General features: G+C 33.1%; 1 protein-coding gene across 2 annotated transcripts in view; it reads right to left on the bottom strand.

Moving 5' to 3' along the window:
* Positions 1-13,814, bottom strand: part of LOC114324363 (sodium-coupled monocarboxylate transporter 1) — a 90,388-nt gene that overhangs the window by 25,050 nt on the left and 51,524 nt on the right. For both annotated transcript variants that reach the window (XM_028272172.2, XM_028272171.2), the window contains 2 exons: positions 12,888-13,028; positions 7,871-7,979 (listed from right to left, as the gene is read on the bottom strand). In XM_028272172.2, coding sequence (XP_028127973.1) covers positions 7,871-7,979; positions 12,888-13,028 — 250 coding nt within the window. The remainder of the gene's footprint in view (positions 1-7,870; positions 7,980-12,887; positions 13,029-13,814) is intronic.

The following is a 13,814-nucleotide window of genomic DNA, read 5'->3' on the forward strand; positions in this document are numbered from 1 at the left end:
CATCTCAAAAATGTGTATTATGTAGGGTCTATTATGAATAATGTAAGGTGAAATTTTGAAATGTATAATTTTCGTCAAGATATTAATCACATAAAACTTTGAAATTAATAATTCAGGAATCACACTTAAAATAAGGATATTATTTTTTTAAATATCTATCAATTTTCTAAACTAAGTATCAATATAGTGGGTTTTTAATTTAATGCTTTTTATTTAAAGACTTTTTAAATAATTTGAAAGTTTGCGTATTTAAAACATTAATGAATACCTACTGCAGAAAACGATTTCAGAAAACATTTATGAACATGTAGTTCCCTGTGCAACCTCTAAAATAACATCTGTATCTTTTAATCTTTTGTTGTGGAGAGAGGTCCATCTTTAATTATTGCAAACATATGTTACTGTGCTTCATCTGTGTTACAAATTTTAAGATTTTTTCACTTGAATAGGTACTATTGTCCTGTTGTCGGAACATGAGCGGAGCGTGAGGGTGCAACATAATACAATTCAGGGGTCTATGTAAAACATAAAAGAAATTCCGTGGTTTTTTTTTCATTTAAGTTAAAAAAAGAATGTTACGTAACGCGCTGCTCGAACCCCCCTCCCCCATGTAACGCGCCGTAACGTTTTACAAGACCCCCTCCCCCCAAACTGCGTTACGTAATACTTGAACGCTCTCTTATACACAAACGCTGTAGAGCAGCTTAATTTTCTCTATTGTTTTTTGTCCTTAAAATCTAATCTAGCTAGTCTTTAGATGTTCTTATTAAATGTATAGTTATGATGACGTCTGAAATCTGATGAATAGAATCTGATGGCGCCTAAATAGAAGTCTGAAAGTTCTAAGACACAACATGTTCACAAGAAAAAAGAACATACCTAAGTTAAGAAATAAAGAAGACGACATTGTGACTGATAAGGAAGAAATAGTGAGAACAGTGGAAGACTTCTACAGACAACTTTATGAAACAAGTGAATCCGATGAAAGACGCCCTTTACCAAAAATAGAGAATCAAGGTTCAGAATTAATGCCGAACATAACCGTTGGCGAAATTAAAAATACGCTTCAAAAGATGAAGAACAATAAATCCCCAGGTGAAGACAAAATAATGACTGAAAGCATAAAACTAGGAGGAAACAAATTTTTACTGCCACTTGCTAAATTATTCAATAAATGTCTGTGCGAAGCGATAACACCGACGCAATGCAATAACGCAGAAATCGTCTTACTCCATAAGAAGGGAGATATATATCAGCGACCTTAGAAGCTACCGACCCATTAGCTTGCTGTCACAAGTATATAAGATATTCACAAGAGTTATTACTAACAGACTAGGAAGTAAGTTGGATTTCTATCAGCTAAAAGAGCAAGCAGGTTTTAGAGCAGGATACGGCACGAATGATCATTTACAAGTAATTAAGAACTTAATAGAAAAGTTTGTTAAATATAACAAGGCATTAGTCCTGATATTTGTTGACTACGAAAAGATTTTGAAACCCATCAAAAAATGTTAAAAGCCTTAACAGAGTGTCGTATAGATCATCGCTATATAAACATGATTAAATACATCTATAAAAATGCGACAGTAAGCGTGAAACTGGCAGATAAAAAGACAACGCATTTAAAATAAAACGGGGAGTACGACAGGGAGACACAATTTCGCCAAAATTGTTTACAACATTATTAGAGCATATTTGTTTAAGAACGTAAATCTGAATGAAAAAGGAATTAATATCAACGGAGAAATACTTAGTCATTTGAGATTCGCTGACGATATTGTTCTATTTGCTGACAGCATCGATGATGCAGTATCGCAATTGGAGAAACTATACCTAGCCTCCTTCCAAGTTGGATTAAAAATCAACCATACAAAAACACAAATCATTCAAATATTGTGTTAAGCGAAAACATTTCAGTAAATGGCATGCCTATTGAAGAAACCACCTCTTATAAGTACTTAGGGCATAAGATACGCATAGGAAGGTGCGAACTAAGCCGCCGCGTAGGACTCACTTGGGTGGCATTCGGCAAGCTGAGCTATGTCCTTAAGTCAGAACTGCCTATGTGTCTCAAAAGAAAATTCTTTGATCAGTGTGTGTTGCCAGTACTTGCATGTGGTGCAGAAACTTTAACATTAACCAAGAAGGTAAGAAATAAAATTTGTGTTACCCAAAAAGACATGTAACGCTCAATGTTAGGCATTTCTCGTAGGGATCGAATTACGAACAGGGGGATAAGACGGAGAACAGGAGTGATGAATGCCATAGAAAGAATTATGACCGTAAAGTGGAACTGGGCTGGACACAAAGCTAGAATGTCGGATAACAGATGGACACAGCGAATAATACACTGGAGACCAAGACAAGAAGCATATCAAAGTAGAGGTCGTCCTCCAACCAGATGATCTGATGACATAAAACGGATCGACAAAAACTGGATGCAAACAGCACGGAACAAAAATGAATGGAAAAGACTGAGGGAGACCTATATCCAGCAGTGGATAGATCCGGGTTAAATGATGATGATGATGATGACGTGTTAGTAAGGAATGCTGAAAGATTTAGAACAAAGACTAGAACGTAGAACCTTAAGAAAAACAATAGGAAAACATTGATGGACATAACAACGAGTTTCGAAATCAGATACATATTTGCAACATACACAACAAGAATGAGTGAGTGTAAGATTGAAAGGATAGAAAAGGAAGAATGGAATACAATCGTTAATGGAATAGAAGAAAAAAATTTAAATTTCCTAAGTCGAGTTACGAATTAGAAAAAAGTCTCAGGTCGACTTACGAAGAGATAGAACAACAATATTTTAAAGCAGTAAGAGGCAAAGTTAAACAAATATGTCAAAAGAAAAATAGAAAAATAAAAAAAACAACGAGAAGGTCTAAGCGACTTCATATCATATTTAACAGTTTGGTATATATTTTTAAACGCTTTTATTTAGTTCAATAGATTGCGTCAAATCTTTGGATGTTAATTTGACTGACTTTTCTTCAATCCAAATGAATGAAAATTTGCAGACATATGCATCCGTGGGAACAATACACGAATAGACAACAAAACATTTTTGTTCATGTTTATTAATTGTTTAAATAAAAAAAAAACGATTTTAATGGAAAAAGGCCTAACATCTCTTGTTTTTTACAATGTAGAAACTTGAACCTTTAACGAATTGTAGCTAATGATATAACCTATACATAATTTCACTTTTTACGTTAATTGTTTACGTTATGCGTCATAAATAAACAATAAAGTTTTAAATTTTGAACACTCATATATTTGTTTATACAGTACGATGTAAATGAAAGGAATAAATTCGTTATTTCGTAAAAAGGCGACTTTAAGGAAAAATCCCGAAAGAGGTCGATTTTTATTTTTAAATTACGATATTGTGGCATATATGTCATACTAGTGATGTCATCCATCTGGGCGCGATGACGTAATCGATGATTTTTTTAAATGAGAATAGGGGACATGCGATATTTGAAAGGTCATTCAATTCTTTATTCAGTAATATAAAAATTTATATAATTATTTGAACAGGGTGTCCAAACATAATTTTTAAATTAATTTATTTGACAAAAAAGAAGAATGTATGTAATTTATTTAACTCAAAATACATTTTACAGTTGCCCGTAAACAGAAAAGAATGTGTATTTCAGAAATAAACATTGCTTTTCGATTAAATTAAATATTCAAGCCAGCTCCCGCTAGCCACCTGCCTCTTGGAAGTTTTAACATTCAATTTAAGCGAAAAGCAATGATTATTTGTGATATAAACATTTTTATCTGGTTTCTGACAGCAGTAAAATGTATTTTAATTTAAATTTAATAAGTTACACACATTCTTCTTTTTTTAAACGCTTTTCTTTAGCTCAATAGTTTGCGTCAAATCTTTGGATGTTAATTTGCCTGACTTTTCTTCAATGCAAATGAATGAAAATTTGCAGACATATGCATTCGCGAGAACAATACACGAATAGTCAATAAAAAAAATTTATTTATGTTTAATAATTGTTTAAATAAAAAAAAAAACGATTTTAATGGAGAATGCTTAAATTCTCTTGTTTTTAAACGCTTTTATTTAGTTCAATAGTTTGCGTCAAATCTTTAGACGTTAATTTGACTACCTTTTCTCCAATGCAAATGAATGAAAAATTGCAAACATATGCATTCGTGGGAACAATACACGAATAGTCAATAAAAATTTTTTTATGTTTATTAATAATTGTTTAAATAAAAAAAAAAACGATTTTAATAAAAAATGCCTTAAATTCTCTTGAAGAAAGAAATAAAAATTTTTCTCGACGAGAAGAAAATTGATGTTATGCTCATATCAGCAGCCCATCTAACAGACAAAAATTATATAAAAATTCCAAAATACACTGTTCACTACACAAAACATCCAAATGACAAAGCACACGGTGGCACAGCTATCATTATCAAATCTAATATAAAACACCATGAGTTAAATAAGTTCAGTGAAAAGTACCTGCAGTCAACTAGCATTGTCATTGATGACTGGTTAGGCAACCTTACCTTATCTGCTGTCTACTGTCCTCCTGGCCAATCCATCAACGAAAATAACTTTAATACCTATTTTAGTTCACTTGGACACAAATTCATAGCAGGAGGAGACTTTAACTGTAAACATCATCACTGGGGCTCTACAATAATCACAACAAGGGGTAGACAACTGCTGAAGTCGATAATAGGGCACAATCTACAACACATATCTATAGGAGAACCAACTTATTGGCCTACAGATCCAAATAAAACACCAGATCTCTTAGACTTCTGTGTGATTAAAGGTATCTCTCTTAACTACTTAGCAATACAATCATGCTGGGACCTCTCGTCAGATCATTCTCCCATTCTAATTGACCTAGACTCCAAAGTCATACTCAGAAATAAGCCTCCAGTCCTAACCAATAACCAAACAAATTGGAACATATTCTGAAGTGCATTAACAGAACAAATATCAACGAATTTGCCACTTAAAACAGAAATACAAATTGAAAATGCAGTACAACAACTTACTACCTCCATACAAAAGGCGGGATGGAGTGCGACAACTGAACAAACATTATGGAAGAAAACCATAAATTGTTCTCTGAGTGCAAAAAACATGATTGAAGAAAAAAGAAAACTTAGGAGAAAATGGCAAAACACACATGCACCTATTGACAAAGAAAATCTAAACAGAATTACCAGAAGACTTAAAAATCTATTAAAAGAAGAAAAAAACAGGGGGATTCAAACTTACTTAGAAAATCTGACTCCATTCAAAGACACTAACTATTCGCTATGGAAGGCGACGAGAAAAGTAAAAGGACCAAAAGACGCCATACCTCCTTTAAAAAATGCCAAAGGTAAATGGGCAAGAACAGACACAGAGAAATCCGAGACATTCGCAGAACATCTTTCGACAGTATTTAGTCCCTTTACTAGAGTAGTACCATTAGAACAAGAAGAACCATTTCATTTCTTTCTTGAGGCTCCATATCAAATGGAACTGCCAATCTCCAAGTTTAATATTAAAGAAGTAAAACAGATAATAAATAATGAGATACCACCTAATAAGGCACCAGGATTCGACCTCATAACGGGTAAGGTCCTTCAGGAACTAACCGATGATTGTTACAGAATAATCACTATGATCTTTAATGCTATGTTAAGTCTGCACTACTTCCCGTTGCAATGGAAAGTGGCACAGATTATACTAATTCAAAAACCTGGAAAAGATCCAAAAGATGTCAACTCATACCGACCGATAAGTCTGCTCCCAGTCACCTCTAAGGTGTTTGAAAAACTTCTGTTAAGAAAAATAAAACCAATATTAGAAGAGAAGAGTCTCATACCTGACCATCAATTCGGATTTCGTAATCAACATAGTACAATAGAACAAGTTCACAGACTGTACACAACAATAAGAACTAGTCTCGAAAACAAGCAATACTGCACTGCAGCCTTTTTAGACGCCTCTCAAGCTTTTGACAAGGTGTGGCACACAGGACTTCTGTACAAATTAAAGAAAAACCTACCTTACACTTACTTCAAACTGCTTCAATCATACCTTACAGAGAGGAGATATCTGGTAAAATATAGTGAAGCCTATACAAAACTCTACCCCATCCTATCTGGTGTACCTCAGGGTAGTGTGCTCGGACCGATCCTATACCTAATATATACGGCTGACTTGCCAACAAGCAACGACCTAACACTTGCAACATTCGCAGATGATACTGCTTTCCTGGCCTCTCATGGTAATCCAAAAATAGCATCAGAGAGACTGCAACTACATCTAAACAAAACAAATGAATGGCTTAAACTCTGGAGAATTAGAGTAAACCACTCAAAATCCACACATATTACATTCACTCTAAGAAGAGGTACATGTCCAGAACTTAATCTCGATGGACATCCTTTACCTCAAAAGGATGACGTAAAATATCTAGGTATTCACCTTGACAAACGACTAACTTGGACCAAACATATATGGACGAAAAGACTTCAACTGGGAATTGTATACAGAAAACTTTACTGGATGTTGGGAAAAAACTCTCACCTATCGATCGATAACAAGCTGCTTATATACAAAACAATAATAAAACCCATTTGGACATATGGTTCGCAGCTCTGGGGATCAGCTAGCAAATCTAATATTATGAAAATACAAAGATTTCAATCCAAAACTCTAAGAACAATCGCTAATGCCCCTTGGTACATCCATAATGACGCAATACATAGAGATCTTCAGGTACTATCAGTCTCCGAAGAGTGCAAAAAATTTTCTGAACAATATCAAAATAGGTTGCGGGTACATCCAAACACCCTGGCACACAATCTTCTCAACAAGCAACAAGCGAAGAGATTGAAGCGATATGATCCCTTGGACCTACCTAACCGATCCTGACAGAGCCTACAGCAGAGGAAGCTACGCCTTCAGCAGCGTCCAGCCATTGTGTTCTGTGCCAGTTTTAGTTTTAGTTTTCGTGCTCGCGTATCAGTGTATGTGCGCATCTCACCGGTAAACAAGGTAATGTGTGTGTGTGTCGTGATGCTTTGGTCACTGGACCTTACATCTCTCTGCCATTGTAAAGACAAACAATTTTACTTATTGTTTTCATTGTAAAACAGATTGTAAAAAAACTTGGATGTTAATAAAAAAAAATTCTCTTGTTTTTTCAATGTAAAAACTTGAAACTTTTACGGATTGTAGCTAATGATATGAACTATACATAATTTCACTTTTTACGTTGATTGTTTACGTTATGCTTCATAAATAAACAATAAAGTTTTAATTTTTTTTTGCTGATTCCTACTAATTTTCATGTTTGCACATCATATGTTGTATACCTACATATTTTAATAAACATGACGATATATTTTAATGTTTGAAAAGTTTAAGACTAAAAAGTAAAAAATAAAAAAATATGAAAAAATTTTCTTAAGAAACGCTTTTCTTTAGTTACGAGTGACTAAAATTAAAAATATAAAAAAATCAACTAAAAAGCAAAAAATAAAAAAAAAATTGACAAAATCTAACACATTCGTTAAAGAAAAGCGTGGGGCGAAAACCGTTTATTCGATGAAGACGCACCACGCTTTTCTTTGACGAATGTGCTAGATTTTGTCATTTTTTTTATTTTGCTTTTTAGTTGATTTTTTTATATTTTTAATTTTAGTCACTCGTAACTAAAGAAAAGCGTTTCTTAAAAAAAATTTTTTCATATGTTTTTATTTCATCTTCTTTAAAAATTTCATCTTCTTTCCAAATCTATTCTGTAAATAGGAATTTACCTGTCTTACATATCTTAGACATTATGTATAATAAAATAAAATGATGGAAACTTACCATTGTTGTAAGAGGATCGCATTTGTAATAAGTAGCATAAACAAGCAGGCCGCAGTAGGAGCAAAGTAATACAATCACAGTCAATCCAATCAAAAACATCCATAAGGCCCTAAAATGTATAGAAATAAGTTAAATATATACTTAAATGTATAGAAATAAGTTAAATACCCATGGACATTATTAGAATGACTAATATAAGTTTATATTATAAATAAGAGTTCTTAGATCAAATTTAGATTTAGATAAAGTTTAGCCGCATTCGGATTGTAAGGGTAAGAACAGAACAAGTGGGTCGCGGTGGAGGTGGAGGTGTAGGTCGCGGTGGATGCTACTAGTTAAGTCGCGGTCTATGTCGACAGCACATAGCAAGGAGGTCACCTGCGCTGTCAGTCGAGCTAGATCCACTATTAAGTGAAGTAGTTTAATGAAATTTGAATGACAAAAATACTTTGCTTTTGCGATGTTGTGTCAGTCAAGTGATGGCAGTGATGAAATATCAGCTGTAAATAATCAGATCCTCCATCATATTTCAAAAATTTACTGAATTTAATTACTTTAGAAATTCAAAAATAAACTGAATACAAAAAAGGAATTATATAAAAAGTGTCAACTCAGATAGAGCAGATAATGACAACTTAGCTTCGAACGGACTAATCACAGGGAAGCATCCTTGTAGGCCGCGCAGTAAACATCCATGTAAAACAAACTCATTTTATTTTCAAAAGCATCGATGTAAACCTCCTGGATGGCATCGCGGTAAACCTCCACCGCGACTTACCTGCTCTGTTCTCTTCCATTCAGTACAATGTGTTTGTTTTACATGGATATCGATATCGACCGCGACCTCCACCTCCACCTCCACCGCGACCCACTTGTTCTGTTCTTACACTAATACTATTGAACAAAGACATATTTTAAGTTTTACCAAAAAACTGAATTTTCGATACGAATTTTCGAACTGAGATTCAATACAATATCACTGGAAACTCATTACGCGCAGGCTTTTGGGATCTCTAATCCCGAATAATACGTTAGCAACGGTCTTCGATGTACCTGTTGCACAAGATCCGCTTTTCTAAAGTTCTGGGGATATTCCACTCAAAATTCGACTCATTGGCACCAAGTGCATCGGAGATTATCGCTGACATTATATTTGTGTTCTTCAACCCCAAAAACCACTCCAATTATCGACTTTTCACTGAATTTGCATCGAATTTTCATAAAACTCTAAGAGACGATGACAGTCCTGGGCACCGGGTGCCTCGTATAAAATCTCCAGCATGAAATTCGTGATCAGCGACCTCAAAACTCCCCGAGTAAAGAGGTTGCACTGATTTTGTAGCAATGTTCCATAAAACTCCAGACGGGCCCCATCCTGTGCGCCAGGTGCCTTTAAGGCCGTTAGTATGGTCATCCGTTGGGGTGTATGCATGTTCAGCGACCCTAAAAACCGAAGAGTAAGGACTTTGCACTGATTTTTATCGAATTTTCACAAAATTTCAGAAGACGAGATCTGTCCTGGGTACCAGGTGCCTCGAAAACAATTTTCGTCATGATATTCGTGAGCAGCGACCCCAATACCTCCCCAGTAACGAGCTTGTAGTACTTATTTTGTATCTAATTTCCATTAAACTTCGAACGGGGCCCATCATGGGCACCAGGTGCCTCGAACACTACCGCTGTTATCATATTTAGTTCAGAGAAATAAGGAAAACAAATATCCTGTTGGTGACACAACCCCCTCCAGGCCGAAATCAAATTATTTGAGTAGTATGGACATCTACATTAATAACCTATATATTTCCTGCAGAAAATTTTGATGATATGCATAGTTATAAACAAATGAAGATCAAAAAACGGATCAAAAAAATCAAAAAGATTAAATTAAAAAATGGCAAGCGCCCACTAAAATGAAAAACTTTACTTAATTTTTTTTGGTTTTAGGACCTACTCTTCACAACACAATAGGTCCCCAAAGCGCTCGAGTGACTGCACATTTAGCATACTTTGCTCCCCTACTATTACGGTAACCTCATAATTTTATAGTTTTTGCAAGACTTATAGTCTTGCAAAAAAAATGAATTTGGGATAAATAAATTAATAACTTTTAAACTATTTGACAAATTGTTTTAAAATTTAAAATATAATTTAAGCACAAGAAGTCTCACCATTCCGTGTAATAAGAAGGTTCTAACTTAATCTTTAGATAAGTTATAAACATTTGAAAAAATCTCCAAATTTATAACTTATTTTGCAATTTTCTAAGCAACAAATAAGGATAGGCATTTTCAGTGAACGCCAAATTGAAGTTTTTTATATTATTTATGAGTTTCTTATTCTGAAATTTGTTTAAAATGCTTCACTTTCTAGTAATAGACGAGAAAAGCGAAAATTTACCGTTTTTTGATTTTCATTTGGTTATAACTATGTATATCATCAAAATCGTCTGCAGGAAACAAATAGGTTATTAATACTACTCCATACGTCCATACTACCGTTGATTGAAATATTGATATGGGTCCAATACCTCAATCAACGATACTACTCAAAAAATTTGGTTACGGCCTGGAGGGGGATGTGTCACGAGAAAAATCTTATTTCTCTGAACTAATTCGTATTCAAGGACCCCAAAAACCCGAAGTAATAATTTTTAACTTATTTTCGTCAGTTACTTCCGAATTGAAAATTTATTAGCTTTCACCCCTTATAACTGTATTTTAGAAAATGCAATTTCCTTGTTCGATAATGCAATTTTCATTTAGAAATCACCACTTTAGTTCATAAAATTTCGTAACGGTCTTACGAATCGAATGCAACAAATTTCATTGAGATTCACCCAACAACTGTAAAAAAGGTAGGTAGGGAGGTTTTGGGATTTTTACTATTTCCTTGCCTCGCCTTATTTCGTACTTTATAATTTAGTATGCATTAAGAGGCAACAGTAGCGATCAACAGGTAGCAACTTTTTGTTTTGTGTTATAAAATGGAATTATTTGCAGAATTGCTAACGAAGACATTGTTAGCAATTTAAAATGAAATTGTAAATTGCTAACAATGTCTTCATTAGCAATTCTGCAAATAATTCCATTTTATAACACAAAACAAAAATTTCACACATTTTAACTTTTACCAAATTAATAATTTATCCACTATATAATCGTGAAGAAGGATGATTTTTTTAATTAGAAAAATATGTATGTGTGTTTATACAGTATGTCCCTGTAAGTTGTATCCATATGGAAAACTTCTTTATTATTAATTTTACGAAAAAAGTTATTCTTCATAAAAAGCTCTGCATGGTCCAAAACCTAAGATATAACCATAAAATATCAATTTTTTTGAATAATATACGAGGTATGTCAAAAAGTTTGAATTTCACTCAGGAGTAAAATAGCTTTATTTTTTAAAATATTGAAAATTGCTATCCTGAAAAGTTGTTTGGAATTAAAAACTATATTCTAACATGCAATTACATCCTTCTAATTGAATTTTTTTTAAATTATGGATAACTAACAATGTTTTCAGTTTTCAATTCTAATAACTTTTTTATTATTAATTTTACGAAAAAAGTGATTCCTAATAAAAAGTTCTGGGTGGTCTAAAACCTAAAATACAACCATCTTAAATCAAATTTTATCAATTTTATACGAGGTATGTAAAAAAAGATAAATTTAGATCAAAAGTAAATTACCTTTATAGTTCAGAATATTTCAATTAGCAGGATGTAATTACACACTGAAAAATAGTTTTTAATTCTAAATAACTTTTCATAATAACAATTTTCGATATTGTAAAAAATAAACGTATTTTACTCTTGAGCTAAATTCATATTTTTTGACATACCTCGTATAAAATTGATAAAATTTGACATAAGATGGTTGTATTTTAGGTTTTAGACCATGCAGAACTTTTTATTAAGAATCACTTTTTTTCGTAAAATTAATAAAAGAGATATCTGAATTCAAATAACTGAAAATAATGTTAGTTATCGATATTTCAAAAAAAAAAAATTTCAATTAGAAGGATGTAATTGCATACTAGAATATAGTTTTTAATTCGAAACAACCTTTTATAATAGCAATTTTCAATATTGTGAAAATTATAGCTACTTTACTCTTGAGTGAAATTCAAACTTTTTGACATACCTCGTATAATATTCAAAAAATTTGATATTTTATGGTTAAATCTTACGCTTTGGACCAAGCAGAGCTTTTTATAAAGAATAACTTTTTTTCGTAAAATTAATAATAAAAAAGTTTTCCATATGGATACAACTTACAGGGACATACTGTATATGTGTATGTATTATGTGTTATGTGTTTATATATGTGTACGTATGTGTGTGCATATATATCTAGGTATAATATATTTTTATTGTGTTAGTTAAATATATGTAAATTTTTTATAGTTATATCATATTATTATATTCTAGTTATGTAATATTATACTTAAAAGTAAAAATTGTCTGGCTAATTGGTATTTACCAAAGCCATCAAATTAAATAAAAAAACAGGTAGCAACAAACGCGGTCCAAGATTGCGGCGTTAATTTTGAATATTTTGTTGAGATATTTGGCGCACATATTCGTAATTTATTAAAGAATGGCGGTTCAGAGCCCAATTTGAGAAATATGTTAGTATGTGGAAATTACTCTATAACTAAATAAAATAATGCAAAAAGGAGCCTATACCGCTATTAAGAAGAACAAAAAAATACACTTTTTTCAAATAAACTTTTTTATCCCATGCCTAGAGTTTGTGTCACATTGGATTATTGGATCTACTAAAAATCGATTTTCTATAATAATAAATCGAACGTGACTGACTCGGCAACATTTAGCGCTCCATGAGTACCTATAAAAATTATTGTCTTTGTCACTGCCAGTGTCGAATTACCGACGCACTGTTGCCTCACTGTTGAAAGTTCGTAGAACTTTCGAAAAATAAAAATATTGATGACGCGCTAATTTTTACTCTTTGCAGTTTTACTCTTAATGGAAATTTTCAATAAAATTTACCGTCTGCTGTGCTCTAATGTCGGCAATGCCAAATACCTCTGCACCATATTTTGATTCACCCCTGAACTTTGCAGTGTGTATGCAGCTCCACCAATTACGAGCGCCCATATGGTATGTCTTGCCATCGGATCTGGGTCAAAACTAAAAATAAGTACAATAAGACACACTAGTTAATTGAAATGTGTAAACATAAAAGAAATTGCGTGCATTGTCAGGTACACTAAATACTGTGTTATGTTCGTGTTCGTGATGTGCGTTTAAAGTCTTTTCTACTTTTAGATGCTATGTTTATTTCAATCGTGTAACAATAGATAGGAAGGTAATGTATGTACCAGTTTTACAATTATATATTGATCTATTTTTGTGGGCCCCAACAAGTTTTTGTCAAATAATTTTTTTTGCGGATATCTCAGATGATAGGAAGTCTGAATTCCACGTAGGTAGGCCGGAGTTTGAAACCCAACGCCGGCCGGCGAGAACATTTAGACATTTTTAAAAATGTCTATAGGCCCCAGGTCGACTCGCCCTTAATAAAGTGAGTACAATCTGACAAGCGAGAACTGACGGCTGACCTTCGAGCACCATTGAGTTCACTCCCGTCTTGAGCAGCTAGTTGTTTTATTAGTGGAGTTCACTCCCGACACTATTCGAATTCACTCCCGAGCGATTTTACAATAAAGTATGATTTAAGGATAATATTTTTCTGAAATTGAAACATTGTTGCCAAATAGCACTTTTATCGTTAAGCAATTCGAGAACTTTTTCCAGATCCTAAACTTAAGGGATGCCTGTTTCACTAGAGTCAAAGTTGGTACAGAAAAATTCAACAGTTGGAACTGTCCCACGAATATCAATTAAAAACGGTGCAGAAACAGATATAACTAAAATATAACTTAAATATTTGGTTTGGATATATTTCATTGAAGC

The sequence above is a fragment of the Diabrotica virgifera genome, chromosome 1, assembly GCF_917563875.1.
Source record: "Diabrotica virgifera virgifera chromosome 1, PGI_DIABVI_V3a".
NCBI classification, from domain to species: domain Eukaryota; kingdom Metazoa; phylum Arthropoda; class Insecta; order Coleoptera; family Chrysomelidae; genus Diabrotica; species Diabrotica virgifera.